The sequence below is a fragment of the Trichechus manatus genome, unplaced genomic scaffold (assembly GCF_000243295.1).
Source record: "Trichechus manatus latirostris isolate Lorelei unplaced genomic scaffold, TriManLat1.0 scaffold00181, whole genome shotgun sequence".
NCBI lineage: Eukaryota > Metazoa > Chordata > Mammalia > Sirenia > Trichechidae > Trichechus > Trichechus manatus.
In genome coordinates this window covers 5058155-5074105 of record NW_004444117.1, presented here as the reverse complement: position 1 = coordinate 5074105, position 15951 = coordinate 5058155, and the positions used below count along the sequence as shown (strand labels likewise).

General features: G+C 47.4%; 1 protein-coding gene across 1 annotated transcript in view; it reads left to right on the top strand.

Annotated features, from left to right (window-relative positions):
- The window catches only part of TRIM7 (tripartite motif containing 7), a 16056-nt gene extending 360 nt beyond the window's left edge, over nt 1–15696 (top strand). The window contains exons 1-7 of the mRNA XM_023741460.1: nt 1–222; nt 1172–1267; nt 8298–8528; nt 9210–9232; nt 9498–9613; nt 9891–9926; nt 13102–15696. The exon at nt 1–222 is cut by the window's left edge and continues 360 nt beyond it. Of these exons, the coding sequence (XP_023597228.1) occupies nt 1–222; nt 1172–1267; nt 8298–8528; nt 9210–9232; nt 9498–9613; nt 9891–9926; nt 13102–13613 (1236 nt within the window). The 3' untranslated portion in view covers nt 13614–15696. The remainder of the gene's footprint in view (nt 223–1171; nt 1268–8297; nt 8529–9209; nt 9233–9497; nt 9614–9890; nt 9927–13101) is intronic.
- Nucleotides 15697–15951: the final 255 nt, after the last annotated feature.

Sequence of the window (15951 nt, the reverse complement as noted above, 5' to 3'; positions counted from 1 at the left end):
ACGCTGCTGCGCCGCTTTAGTTTGCCGGCAGCCGCGCCAGGGGAGCGCGGGACCCCGGATTCGTCAGTCCCGGTGGCGGCGGCCCGGTGCGCGCTGCACGGCGAACCGCTCAAGCTCTACTGCCAGGACGACGGACGCGCCATTTGCGTGGTGTGCGACCGCGCCCGCGAGCACCGAGCGCATGCGGTGTTGCCGCTGGACGAGGCGGTACAGGAGGCCAAGGTGAGGGCGCGCCCCAGCCCTGCCTGTCCCCGGGAACCTGGTCCCCGCCCGGGTTCTGCCCACGCGAGCGCGCAGTGTTTACATGGTGCAGAGGAGCTCCTGCCTCCTTTCTCCTCTGCCAGGCTGCCGAGCACTACCTCCCGGGCTGACAGCGGCTCTCCTTTGTCATTCCTACACCACCACCACTCCCGTTTCCCTCTGGGCGCCATACTAGGCTGTCTGCGCGACGCCCTCACGAACTTGGCGATTTTCTTTCTGTTGGCCCTCGGCTTCTAGCGGCGTCCCAGTTATTGCAGCTTTTCGCCTGCGGGAAGTCCCCATTCGCATCCACACACTCATTGCCCCCACTCTCAGCCCTTTCCCTGGGGCGTGGCTCTGTTCAGTGTCCCCACCTCCTGGACCAAATGGGACGATCTCTCCAAGAGGTCGGTGGTGGTCAGAGGATTCTGAGTTGAGTGGCGCGCCTGGAGCAGTCTGCGCTGTGTGTCAAAGCTGTCTTTACTGGGCATCCCCCCTTTCCTATCTCTTTGCTAGGGCCACCGTGGGGTGTGTGCGGAGGCCTCGGGCGCACAGTCCCCATTCTTTCTTTGCTCCTCCACCCTACTCCAACCCTGCCATCCAGAGGGCCTTTCTGATGGTAGGGAGGAAAGCAGAGGAGAGGACGAAGTGGATTGGGCTGGTGGGGAGCTTGTGTTTCAGCCTGGATTGTGTAGCAGATATCCTTGGGGAAGTGAGACTCTGGGGCCTTTGGAGTTACCTGAGGTTGCCCAGTACCCCTATGCTCAGCCTGTGCATGCTACATCCATCCTGATGTACAGTGGTGGCTTCTACCCGGCCTCCTTTTCCTCCATGGGCAAGGCCTTTGATTTCCCTGGGTGTCTCCTGGAAGGCACAGGTGGGAGTTTCCAGAATCCTCTCCCCACAACCTCTCCCATCTCACCTCCTTCAGGAGCTCCTAGAGTCAAGGCTGAAAGTCTTGAAGAAGGAACTTGAAGACTATGAGGTGTTCCAGTCCGTGGAAGAGAAGGAAAGCAGGGAGCTCCTGGTGAGCGAGGCATGGGCCCCACTGGGAGACAACTGCAGGGCCACCTGGCACCCCTGACTCTGTGTGTATGGTGTTGGAGTATGTGTCTATGGAACAGCAGAAGTAGATTTTAGAAAGATAATAGGGCACACATTATATAGGGTGACCATATAATTTATTATACAAACCAGAACTTTTGAGAGTGAAACAGGTTGCTAACAATCATTTTAGAACAACTGGCTTAAACTAGAACTGTCCCAGGGAATCAGAGTATATGGCCACCCTAATATTATATAACACCCCATTAGGGGTCTGGGGCAGCATCTTATGATTGAATACATTAATATTTCTTCAGAGAAACATAAATATCCATGCTAGGCAGGAACATAAATACAATAAATAACGTCATGTCAGTTCAGGGCATGTTTTGCCACCAAATGATTTATGAAAGAAATTTCATTTTCAGACTTTATTATAATTTGGAATTGAAGCTGGGGGAGAAGGGGCATGGGGGGCATATCAGAGCTGCTCCCTGACCCTAGCAGAGGGCAGGAGGTTTGGGGATTTGATTAACAGCAGCTCCTGCTATGCAGCTGAGGATGCCCAGCACTCCAGTGAACTGGGATGATATTTTATGTTCCTTACCTTACAGTGGAATGAAGATTTCATGAGAGGATGCAATAAAATGCACTTGGGAACAGGATAGTGAGGTTGGGTTCATTTTGGTTAAGGTGGGCAAATGTGGGTTTCTGACAGTCATTTGTCTCACTCACAAATTCAATTCCTAGCTCAAAAAATAGATGTTTAAATAATGAAAAGATCCACTAGGGCCTTGTGATGGTTAAGATTGTGTGTCAGCTTGGCTGGGCCATGATTCTTAGTGTTTATATGTGATCACTCCCATGATTGAATATGCTGTGAGTAAACAATCAGTTGAAAGGAGTTTCCTTGGGGGTGTGGCCTCATCCACATTCTGGCTTTTTGCTTGCTCTGGATCCTGCGGCTGCCTCCTGTTCATCTGACCTCCGGTTCTTGGGACTTGAGCTATCAGCTTATCCTGTGAGCGGAGCCCTGCTCTCTGACCTGCCGATCTTGGATTAGCCAGCCCCTGTGGCTATGTGAATCAGGAGAAGCCTCTATCCTAATCCATGGACTTGGGACGTTCCAGCCTCTACACTTGTGTGCACTGTTTCTTTGATATGAATCTCTCTCTCTATATATATATATTTAAATACTTTACTGGTTTTGCTTCTCTAGAGAACCTAGCTTAAGACATTTAGTACCGAGAGTGGTCCTAGAGAAACAAAATTATAAGGATGAATCTTCTGAATTGGTTCTCGAGTCCAGTTAATCTTAAAGATGTTGATGACTCTGCTTCCAGCAGTAAAGAGGGCACTGCTAATCCATGGTGTGAGGTGGCAATACAAATATGCAAAATATCACCACCAGTAGATCAGGTACTGGTGAAAGGCGAGGCTCGGGGTGAACACATGTGATATCTACAGTTTTGTCAGAATGAGAAATGTAAGGAAGCTGGTTGGTTGGTCCTACTTTTGCTAAACAAACTGGTGAAAGAAAGCGATGTGCTCAGGGCTTCAGGATCAAAGCTCAAGTGCTGCATAAATGACCTCAAGGCTTCCACTTGTGTTTTGAAAGAAAGCCTTATTTCTTGTAGTAACAGAGCTGAAATTGCCAAAAACCAAACCTAGAGTCTTATTGTAAGAGTGGATGTATTACAACGCCAGCTTAATTGCCAACCTCAAGAGGTGTCTGAAGTTAAAGTAAGGGCATTGTTTGGGAAGAAATGGGATCCTGAAACTTGGGATGGGGACATATGGGCAGATAATCAGGAAGCTGGTGACATTGAGCCCCTAAATTCTGTTGAATCACTCCTGCCAGCAGAACCACTCCCATCTGAAGAGATTACTTCATGTTTGTCTGCTAAACTACCCTGCCCAGAGAAACCATTAGCCCCTTCACTCCCATCTAATGAGATTAGCCATAGTCCAGCTGCCTCTAAAGAGCCCTTGCCTGAGTCATCACCTGGGATATCACCTGAGGCAGATGCTTTACAAGACAATGCTGAATGTTCTCAAAACAATTCCACACTACCAATTCTGGCTTCTAGACCTATAACTAGACTTAAGTCCCAGCAAACCCCAAAAGGTGAAGTACAAAGTGTGACCCAGGTGGAGGTACACTACATTCCAAAAGAACTGCTTGACTTTTCTAATACGTACAAACAGAAACCTGGGGAATATGTGCGGGAATGGCTATTCAGGGTGTGGGATAATGGTGCGAGAACATAAAGACGGATCAGTCTGAGTTTATTGATATGGGTCCACTAAGCACAGGTTCTTCATTCAATGTTGAAGTTAGGAAAGGATCCAATAGTTTGTTTGTTTGGTTGGGTTGCTGAAGCATGGATTACGAGGTGGCCTGCACTAAATCAAGTTGAAGTACCAGATCTGCCTTGGTATACTATAGAAGAAGGTATCCAAAGCTTAGGGAAATTGGCATGCTAGAGTGGATTTATTAGGATAGACCCACAGACCCACACATGGAGTGCCCAGAGGACATACCTTTTACCACAAGTGTAAGGAACACATTTGTGAAGGAAGCACCAACATCCTTGAAGACTGCTGTGATTGCTATTTTATGTAGGTCAGATTTGACAGTGGGAGCTTCCCTAACTGAATTAAGACACCTAACTACTATGGAGCTGATTGGACCCCGTGGTAGCAGGGGCCAAGTGGCTGCACTCAATCGACAAAGACAAGGTGGGTATGGTTACAGTAATGGACAGCGGAGTCAAAGCAGTAATCAGAATAGTCTGACTCGTATGGAATTATGGCACTGGCTACTTAGTCATGGTGTCTCTAGGAGTGAAATAAATGGGAAATCTACTAAATATTTACTTGATCTGTACAAATGGATGAATTCTAGGTCAGGTGAACAGCAGTCTAACTCCAGTCACCAGAATAGAGAGTCACGGCACCTCAGTCAATTCCCAGATTTGAGCGAGTTTAAACACCCATAACCTCTTGAATGAGGGGGAGGCCGGATCCCCTTGAGGAAGGACTCCAGTACACTACCAAAAATTTTTACTGTTAATCTTTCTCCAGGCCTTCCCCAAAGGGATCTACAGCCTTTTATGAGAGTGACTGTTCATTGGGGAAAAGGAAATAATCAGACTTTTCGGGGATTACTGGATACTGGCTCTGAGCTGACACTAATTCCAGGAGACCAAAATGTCACTGTGGCCCACCAGTGACAGTGGCATATGGAGGTCAGGTTATTAATAGAGTCTTGGCTCATGTCCATCTCATAGTAGGTCCAGTGGGTCCCCGAACCCATCCTGTAGTGATTTCCCCAGTTCCAGAATACATAATTGGAATAGATATACTCAGCAACTGGCAGAACCCCTACATTGGATCCCTGACAAATAGAATAAGGGCTATTATGGTAGGAAAAGCCAAGTGGAAGCCATTTGAACTGCACCTACCTAGGAAAATAGTAAACTAAAAGCAATACCACATTCCTGGAGGGATTGCCGAGATTACTGCCACCATCAAGGACTTGAAGGATGCAGGGGTGGTGATTTCCACCACATCCGCATTCAACACGCCTATTTGGCCTGTGTAAAAAACAGATGGATCTTGGAGAATGACAGTAGATTATCGAAAACTTAACCAGATGGTGACTCCAATTGCAGCAGTTGTTCCGATGTAGTTTCATTGCTTGAGCAAATTAATACATCTCCTGGTACCTGGTATGCAGCTGTTGATCTAGCTAATGCCTTTTTCTCCATACTTGTTTCGAAGGATCATCAGAAGCAGTTGGCAAGGCCAGTAATTCACCTTCATTTGCCTACCTCATGGCTACATCAACTCTCCAGCCCTATGTCATAAAATTTAGTCTGCAGGGACCTTGATCGCCTTTCCCTTCCACAAGACGTCACACTGGCCCATTACATTGATGATATTATGCTGATTGAACCTAGTAAGAAAGAAGTGTCAATGACTCTGGACTTATTGGTAAAACATTTTCATGCTAGAGGGTGGGAAATTAATCCCACAAAAATTCAGGCACCTTCCACCTCAGTGAAATTTCTAGGGGTCCAGTGGTGTGGGGCATGTGGAGACATTCTTTCTAAAGTGAAGGATAAGTTATTGCATCTGGCTGCTCCCACAACTAAAAAGGAGGCACAACACCTAGTGCGCCTCTTTGGATTTTGGAGGCAACATATTCCTCATTTGGGTGTGCTACTCTGGCCTGTTTATCAAGTGACTCGAAAAGCTGCTAGTTTTGAATGGGGCCCAGAGCAAGAGAAGGCTCTGCAACAGGTTCAGGCTGCTGTGCAAACCGCTTTGCCACTTGGGCCATATGATCCAGCTGATCCAATGGTGCTTGAAGTGTCCGTAGCAGATAGAGATGCCGTTTGGAGTCTTTGACAGGCCCCTATTGGTGAATCATGGTGCAGACCCTTAGGATTTTGGTGCAAAGCTCTACCATCCTCTGCAGATAACTACTTTGTTTTTGAGAAACAACTTTTGGCTTGTTACTGGGTCTTAGCAGAGACTGAACGCTTAACCATGGAACACTAAGTCACCATGCAGTCTAAGCTGACCATCATGAACTGGATGGTGTCTGACCCACAGAGTCATAAGTTGGACGTGCACAGCAGCACTCTGTCATTAAGTAGAAGCGGTATAGATGAGATTGGGCCCAAACAGGACCCGAAGGCACAAGTAAGTTGCATGAGGAAGTGGCCCAAATGCCCGTGGTCTCCACTCCTGTCACATTACCTTCCATCTCCCAGTCTGCACCTATGACCTCATGGGGAGTTCCTTATGATCAGTTGACTGAAGAAGAGAAAACTCGTGCCTGGTTTACAGATGGTTCTATGTGATATGCAGGCAGGCTCGAAAGTGGACAGCGGCGGCACTACAGCCCCTTTCTGGGACCTCCCTGGAGGACAGTGCTGAAGAGAAATCCTCTCAATGGGCAGAACTTCCAGCAGGGCACCTGGTTGTTCACTTTGCTTGGAAGGAGAAATGGCCAGATGTGTGATTATATACTGATTCATGGGCTGTGGCCAGTGGTTTGGCTGGATGGTCAGGGACTTGGAAGGAACATGATTGGAAAATTGGAGACAAGGATTTATGGGGAAGAAGTGTGTGTATAGACCTCTATGAATGGGACAAACAAGTGAAGATATTTGTGTCTCATGTGAATGCTCACCAAAGGGTGACCGCAGCAGAGGATGATTTTAACAATCAAGTGGATGGGATGACGTGTTCTGTGGAAACGAGTCATCCTCTTTCCCCAGATACTCCTGTCATTGCTCAATGGGCTCATGAACAAAGTGGCCATGGTGGCAGAGATGGACGTTATGCATGGGCCCAGCAACATGGACTTCCACTCAACAAGGCTGACTTGGCTACAGCCGCTGCTGAGTGCCCAGTCTGCCAGCAGCAGAGACCAACACTGAGTCTGGGATATGGCACCATCCCTCTAGGTGATCAGCCAGCAACCTCGTGGGAAGTTGATTACATTGGACCACGTCCATCATGGAAAGGGCAGCGTTTTGTCCTTACTGGAATAGACACTTACTCTGGATATGGATTTGCCTTTCCTGCACACAATGCTTCTGCCAAAACTACCATCCGTGGACTTACAGAATGCCTTATCCACTGTCATATCCCACACAGTATTGCGTCAGGCCAAGAGACTCACTTCACAGCAAATGAAGTGCGGCAGTGGGCCCATGTTCATGAAATTCACTGGTCTCACCATGTTCCCCATCATCCTGAAGCAGCTGGCTTGATATAACAATAGAGTGGCCTTCTAGATACACAATTATGGCACCAGCTAGGTGGCAATACCTTGCAGGGTTGGAGCAGTGTTCTCCAGGAGGCTGCATATGTTCTAAACCGGCATCTAATATATGGTGCTGTTTGGTCATGTGGTATCAATTGACCTGGAGGCTGAGTTCAACCACATGGACAGTCAATCAATCAGTCAGTCCTATATAATGAAGCTGTAATAAACACTCTGGACACTGAAGCTCGGGTGAGCTTCCCTGATTGGCAATACTCTGCATACTGTCATACATCAGTGCCTGGGAGAGGACAATGGAAGCTTTGTGTTTAGAACCCTTCCAGAGTTCTACCCTATGTGTCTGATTTTAATCTATATCCTTTCCTTGCAATAAACTGTAACTGTGAGTATAATAGCTTTCAGTGAGTTCTGTGAATCTTTCTAATGAATTATCAAACCTGAGGGTGGTTTGGGGGGTTCCCCAAACCTGCAGTTGGTGTCTTCAGGATGAGCTGGAGAAAGAGGAGAAAGGTACTGATAGTTGTTTTGGAAGTGAGGGTGGTCTCCTGGAAGACTGTGTGTCTTCTAAACTTGACGGTTGGCTTTAAACTTTGCAGTTTGGCTAACTCCAGGCAAGCATATTCTCACTCGGGTCATTGTGGGTGTGCTGTTACCTCTGGTCACCAGCATTGCATTTTCCTTCCTTCTATTTTTCTGCATCTCCTAGGTTTTGTATTATGGGTATGTGCTAGCTTTATAATTGCTAAAAAAAAAAAAAATGTGCTCTTTTAAAAGAAGTAAAGTGAAGAGAGTAAGTTTGAGGGGGTGACAAAATAAATGTGTTTCGGAAATTAAAAAGCTACCTCAGTTTAATATTTATAGTAGCCTCTTGTACTCATTTATTCCTCTCACTTTTAAAATGAAGAAATTGCAGCCCTAGTTGGTTCTGGGATAGTTTCAAGTTGCCCTAGGTTAGGTGGTAAGGCTCAGGTTCAAAGACACATGAGTTGAGACTGCTGAGTACCCTGAGTTGGAATATTTGAAATTGTGTGTGTGTGTGTGTGTGGGTGTGTGAGTGAGTGCATGCATGTGTGTGTGCCTCTGATCCCTAAAGCACTGAGGGAGATGGAACCTGGTCCTGTGGGACAATGCAGAGGCTCCTGACCAAGTGGCATGTCTCAATGTCCAAGCACCCTCACCTTTCCAACCTTTCCTCCTCTGTGGACAGAAGCAGATGGCAGCTGAGAGAGAAAAGGTGGGGGCTGAGTTCCAGGCACTGAGGGCCTTCCTGGTGGAGCAGGAGGGCCGGCTGCTAGGCCGTCTGGAGCAGCTGTCCCGGGAAGTGACGCAGAAGCAGAATGAGAACCTGGCCCAGCTTGGGGGTGAAATCACCCAGCTCTCCAAGCTCAGCAGCCAGATCCAGGAGACAGCTTGCAAGCCTGACCTTGACTTTCTCCAGGTGAGTCTGGCTCGGCCAGGGGTTTGACCCATTTACTGTAAGCCATCAGGAAAGGCAGAGTGACCAGTGTCAGATCTTGTGAGTAGAACTACACAATCCAGAGGCACAGGGGACTGGAGAAAGGTGCCCTGATTCTACTGGGGTTAGAGGTCTAAAGGGCTGTGATAAAACTTTCTTGATCATGATCCACAAGAGTATATTTTATATTGTATTCTAGGATACACATACTTGAGACAAAAATATCAGAAAATAATACCTTTACTACATGTGATGCACTTTGATATTTTCTGTTCTATTTCATTTTCTAAAAATGGTCATCACAATCCACTAAATTAATTTACAAGCCACTAATGGGTCAAGAATAGTAGTCCTCACCACTGCATAAGGGGTGTGACTAGTCTTGTGATTTCAAGAGCAGATGCTCCAGTGAAGATTCTGTAATAAAGAGAACATTTGCAGAGGTGTGGGCAGGGGCAAGGGGCCCAGTGAGTTGATAAGACACCCAGAAGCTAGCCACAGTGGGAAGCTGTTGCTGCCAGGGATCCATGCAGGCTATGGGCAGGGTACACCTGCTTATTGTTTATTCCTCTTGGACACAGGCCAAGGGGTCAGTTTTTTTTTCTCATAGGTGAATGGAAGTTACAAAATGCTGACTTGGTTTTCTTCTATCTTTCCTTCCAGGAGTTCAAAAACACACTAAACAAGTGAGTGAAACTAACAGCTTCTGGGGCCTCTCTTTTCCACTGAACTCTCTGGCCACCCCCCTACTATCCCCCCACCCCCGAGCTGTCTTACCTGGGTACGTTCTGAGGCAAATGTCTGCTTGCCTGGCTGTGGGTATTCTAATACCAGGCTGGGCTCTCCCTTTTCCACCTCTCCCCAATAAGAAGACCTTGCCAACCTATTTGCCAGAGCCCAGTGGGGGTGGGACGGTGTTCATGGGCCTTCCTTAGGGTCCCTGTCCTGCAGGTGCAGCAGTGTGCCCGGCCCCAAGCCAACCACAGTCTCTTCTGAAATGAAGAATAAAGTCTGGAATGTTTCCCTCAAGACCTTTGTCTTAAAGGGGTTGCTCAAGAAGTTCAAAGGTAGGGGATTGGGTGTGGGGTAGGCCATGTGGTGTGGATGGCAGTTTTGTGTTTTTGGTAGTTCGGGGATCCCAAGGGTGTGCCTTTCCAGAAGCTGTGACAAAATGGTAGCTGGAGTATGTCAAGGTGAGGTTGGTGTTGATAGATGGGGTGGCAAATCTGGGGTATTTAGGGAATGAGTGAGTCAGTTGGGTTATAAATATTGGAAAAGGTGGTGTCATTGCCAAACACGTATGTCATTCACCCACTCCCTGCTTTCTTTGTTTCTCCTCCTCAGAGGATCTTCGGGATGAGCTGGAGAAAGAGGAGAAAGGTATGGATAGTTGTTGTGTAAGTGAGTACTGATTATGTGGCAAAGTAGAGAATCTCCTCCCTGCGGTGACTGTCTTTGGGCTTTGCACACAGTTGGTTCTTTCCTTCAGCCCTGCCTCACAACCCTGCCAGTCTGCTTCCCTCCCCCACCATCCTCGCCTGCCTCAGCAGTTCTGATGCCCTCAGGTGGCAGTGAGGCCAGCAGGCCTGTAAACTGTAGGTGGGTCAAGAGCAGGAGTGCACTGCGCCTCAGAATACTTAGACTTGGGTGGGCTTGTTGGCCACCTGGATGAGCCTCTCCCCGCTGTTACCACTCCCAGACAGATGGAGACAGCTTCTGGGTATGGAGGTTTGTGTGCAGGGGTCAGGAAAAATGGGGAGACTGAAGACAGGAAGGGAAACGATTGTTCTTATTCCTGCAGAGCTGTAGAATAAGTGGGATAAAACCCTGAGGAAAGGGGAGAGCACATAGTCTTCATGCTGATGACCGAGCTAAGTCAGTGTTTACATGGGCAGAATCTAAACCAGCCTAGTCAGACCAGGCCCCTCCTCTGCTCACAACCCTGCGATGGTCCCTCTCACTCAGTAAAGGCCACAGTCCTCACCATGGCCTTCAAGGCCCCACCGGATCTGGTCTCATCTCTACACTCTCCCCCTTGCTCACTCTGTACAGCAACACACCCTTCTTGCTATTCCCAGAATACACCAAGCACACACCCACCTCAGGTGTGTGTTTAAAACCATTTAAGAAAAATGAAATAGAATAGAAAACATCAAAGTGCATCACATGTAGTAAAATTGTTTTCTGAGACTTTTGTCTAAAGTATATGTATACTGGAATACAATGTAAAATATATTCCTGTGGATCATGGTCAAGAAAGTTTTGTCACACCCCTTTAGACCTCTTGACTGCTAACCTAAAGGTTGGCAGCACGATGGAAGAAGGGCCTGGTGATCTGTTGCCATTAAGATTACAGCAAAGAAAACCCTATGGAGCAGTTCTATTCTGTAATGTATGGGGTTGCCATGAGTTGGAATCGACTTGATGGCAATGGGTTTGGTTTGTTTTAGCTTTAGACCTCTAACCCAAGGAGAATCAGGACATTTCTCCCCAGTTCCCTTTAGCTCCAGATTGTATGGTTCTACTAAATAAGCAACATCATGATAAATGTAGAAAATATTGAAGTTGTCAAGGATTTAATTTTACTTGGATCCACAATCAACGCCCATGGAAGCAGCAGCCAAGAAATCACCGTCTCTGTAAACCTTCATCTAAAGCACAATTAAAAAAACAGAAAAAGAAATCAAACAATGTATTGTATTGAGCAAATCTGCTGCAAAAGACTTCTTTAAAAGAGTTAAGAAGCAAGGATGTTATTTTGAGGACTAAAGGTGCACCTGACCCAGGTGATGGTATCTTCAGTCGCCTCATATGCATGCGAAAGCTGGACAATGAATAAGGAAGACCGAAGAAGAATTGACGCCTTTGATTTATGGTGTTGGTGAAGAATATTGAATATACCATGGACTGCCAGAAGAACAAACAAGTCTGTATTGGAAGAAGTACAGCCAGAATGCTCCTTAGAAGCAAGGATGGAAAGGTTTTGTCTCGCATACTTTGGACGTGTTATCAGGAGGGACCAGTACGTGGACAAGGACATCATGCTTGGTAAAGTAGAGGGTCGGCGAAAAAGAGGAAGACCCTCGACAAGATGGACTGACACAGTGGCTGCAACAATGGGCTCAAACATAGCAACAATTGTGAGGATGGCGCAGGACAGGGCAGTGTTTCATTGTGTTGTACATATGTGCGTTATGAGTCAGAACCGACTTGATGCCAACTAACAACATCACTAAATTCACAGACAGCACTGCACTGGTTGCCCCTTGGCCTGGAGCATGCTTCCCCCAGATAGCTGTGTGGCTGGCTTCCTCACCTCTTTTATGGTTTTACTCAAATGACACCTTTTCTTTCATTTTAATTTATTTGGTTGTTGTTGACAATATATACAGCAAAATATACACCAGTTCAACCGTTTCTACATATACAATTCAGTGACATTGACTACAGTTTTTGAGTTGTACAACCATTCCCATCCTCCTTTTCTGAGTTGTTCCTCCCCCATTAACATAATTCACTGCCCTCTAAGGTTCCTATCTAATCTTTTGAGTTGCTATTGTCAATCTGATCCCATATAGGTAGTTCTTAAAAGAGCCTAATGCTCAAGGCAGAATTTTTTACTAGTTAAACTATTGTTTGGGTTTAAGAAGACTTCAGGGGATATTTTTGGTTTAAATTTTAAAGATGATCTCAGAGCAAATAGTTTTAGGGGTTCATCCAGTCCCTATGGGTCCAGAAAGTCTGGACCCCATGAGAATCAAATGGCACCTTTTCAGTGAGGCCTTCCCTGAGCACTGGAGTTAAAACTATAGCCTGCTCTCCTGATCCCTCTTACTGTGCTTATCATATATTGTCTCAACCCCCGCTAGAAAGAAAGATACACGAGGACAGGGATACTCGACTGTCTTGTTGTCAGTGGTAGTCCCAGTGCCTGGAGCATTGAAGTGCTTGAAGCAAGTGTACACATTTTAACTTTTTATTATGAAAAATGTCAGACACACAAAATTAGAGAGATGAGCATAACAAACTGCCACGTACCCACCATCCACCTTTAGCAGTGATCAATTCATGGCTAATATTTTTCATGTACACCCCTACCCACTTCTTCCCACTGATTATTTTAAAGCAAATAATAACATATCCTTTCCATAAATATATCAGTATGTTATTTATATAGACTTCTTTTAAACATAACCACAAAACCATCATTGTACCCAGAAAAATTAATGATTCTTTCCAATATCTAGTTTTCTAATTTCCCCAATTGTCTTTTAAATTGGATTTGTTGGTCTGTTTGAATTGAGATCCAAATCAGGTCCATATATTGCGTTTGTTTGATTTCAATAAATACTTGTTGGGTGAAAAAAAAAAAAGTTAACTGTTTCTGGGAGGCAGAGGGTAGAGGATTAATTGGGCATTGGCCTTAGGTGCCAGAAGGATATATAGAGGAAAGGGAGCTGGGTTTGCAGAGAAGGGAGGGGAGCATAGCCTTGGAGGAGGGGGCTATGCAATGAGCCTTTATGGTGACATCTCTCACTCTGTCTCTACCCTGCAGTGGAGCTAACCTTGGACCCTGACACTGCCAACCCCCGTCTCATCCTCTCTCTGGATCTTAAGAGTGTGCGCCTTGGACAGCGGGTCCAGGACCTGCCTGATCACCCGCGCCGCTTCGATACCAACACTCGGGTGCTGGCGTCCTGCGGCTTCTCCTCTGGCCGCCACCACTGGGAGGTGGAAGTGGGCTCCAAGGAGGGCTGGGCCTTTGGTGTGGCCCGCGAAAGTGTGCGCCGCAAGGGCCTCACGCCCTTCACGCCCGAGGAGGGTATCTGGGCGCTGCAGCTCAATGGCGGGCAGTACTGGGCCGTGACCAGCCCTGATCGGACGCCCCTCAACTGTGGGCACCTGTCCCGTGTGCGGGTGGCTCTGGACCTGGAGGTGGGGGCCGTGTCCTTCTATGCTGCAGAGGACATGCGCCACCTCTACACCTTCCGTGTCAACTTTCACGAGCGGGTGTTCCCCCTTTTCTCTGTCTGCTCCACTGGCACTTACTTGCGAATCTGGCCTTGAGGACTCCCCAACCCCAGCCAGTCATAGGTGAACTCTTGGGTCTATCCTCCTCCACACCTTGCCCCAGAGGGGCTTCTGCAGAACACAGCCTTGGAGGCATGAGAGTGCTGATTGAGGACAAGGGCTCTGTGGTCAGTTGAGTAGGGCAAGAGATGTACGCCTTGGTCTTTAGGGCCTGTCCCGTCCCTGATGTTGGCATGTGGATTTTGCCTGAACCTAAGGAGGTGGAGGCAGTTGAGGACAGGAGCCCAGCTCATGTACCTCCCCTGGGGTATTGAAAGAGACTGACAGGGGCACTTCCTTTCATGTGGGGGTTACTGGGCCATCTGGTTTGTGGCATATCAAGCTCTGATCCTGTGCTGTCCTCAGTTGCAAGGGGGCAGGTTTGGGCCTGTGCTAGCCAAATTACTACTTCTGCTTTGCTTTTTGTCAGCTGCCAGCTCTACCTTCAGAGGTCATGAGATGTCTAGATGCAGCTGGCCTGAAGAGGTTTCTACTCAGGTGGTGACACTGTACTGCCAGCTCAGAGGACAGTCTGGGCCAGAACTGGATGGAGACCCTTGGCCTTGTATGTGAAAAAAAGGCCACACGAGAAATCTCAGGACAACAACGTATAGGCATTACTACCCTCCAGCACCCCTTAGTGAGATACAAAGCCATATGTACATCCTTGCCCACAATGAGAGCCAACACATATTCTCACAGATACCTAAACCACCATTTTCAAGTGCCAAAGCACAGTCTCCCTCGGGTGAGGAGATCAAAAGTTCTTAAAGTTTGAAATGCAAGTTAGTATTTATAATTTTACAGATGCAACTAGCACTAGCATAGAGATGCACTGAGCACAAACCTGCTCCTGATACGCCCTCTCTGGAACTTTCCCAAGGTATGTTAACAGCAGAGGACCGTGGTGCCAATGTAGCTGGCCGAATTATCCTGCCCAACCTGTGCCCTGACCAGCTGACCAGCCTCATTATCCCCTTGGCCAACTGTTCCCTGACTTCTGATGTCTGGGCTTCTGGGAGGGTGGTGGTAGTTTCCTGCTTAGTGCTCCCCAGGGATAGGGGATGGGGAGATGGAAATACAGACTGTGAGCTCATCTCTAGGGTAGCTTGACTCATTCTCTCCTCTCCCCTGGTCTGAGTACAGAACCGCAAGTATGAGCAAGGGTTCCTGCCAGATTGAGTGAGCACGTGTGTTTATGTATGTGAGTGTGTGCATGTATGTTTATACTGCACCAGGCAATCAGAATCCTGTGTCCCAAGGGCTGGGGACAGGACCATTTATGAGTCCAGCCTACAGCAGGATTCTGAAAAGTGAAGGCTGCTCTTAAATCTTATGCCCTTTTCATACAGGGAGAGTACTCTAGAATAAATCCATGTATTTGAATACTACTGATTTCCACAAGGAAAACTCATTTCTAACTTCCATTTTTTAATTAAACCACCTGATGTTTATCAGAGATAAAGACAGCTGTTTGGACCTCTAGTGTGGCTTTTTGATTGAGTAGCTCTATTACCCTTTGTTATGATATAACAGTCGTGCCAAAATATCACATTAATAATAGTAATTACTAATAGTGCAGCACATATTACAGGTCACAGAAGATCTGGGTGTCTGGTGCAGGCCAAGAGTATGTAGAGGTGCCACGTGTACCTGTAAGGCCAGGTCTAGGGACTGTAGGGGTGGCTGTCTTAGTATATTTTCAGCTTTTGTGTTTGTGAATATGATTGTGGGTCTATCCAGAGAATGTGTGTTTGCAGAATAACTACACAGATATCTGTATATCTGAAGAGATGTAACAACAATTATAGTAATAACTGCACGTAGAAGGGAAGAGATATTCTCTCTCGGTGACCAGGGCAGTGCGGTGACTTTTGATGTCACAGTGCCAGTGTGTGAGTATGCATGCGTGCATTTTCTTCTCCCATCCTTTGGACCCTGGTAAGATGAAGGTCTCTGAGAACAATGACTGATCTAACTTGGTCTGTTCTGACCCCACCGTTAGTCCCAGATCACTGTGAACCAGAAGAGTCACCAGAACCCAGACCCCTGCAACCCCAGCCACACAGGACTCCTCAGAATCCAGACTAGTGGACACCCAGGGGCCTGCCCCTGCCTGCCCGTTGACCTGTCTCCTGGCCTTGCAAGGGTCACAGGGCAGGCTGGCCACTGCTGTCAAGCCAAGGTGCACACCTACGGCTGCCACTTTCTGTCTTTTGCCGAACCGAGGCCCCTTCCCTTCACCTCCGCCTTCCCTCTCTGTCCCCTGTGGGCCCTTTAGGAGCCCTGGTGGGGCCAGCTCCCTGTGATTCAAGGTGGGTCCTAAGGGTTGCCT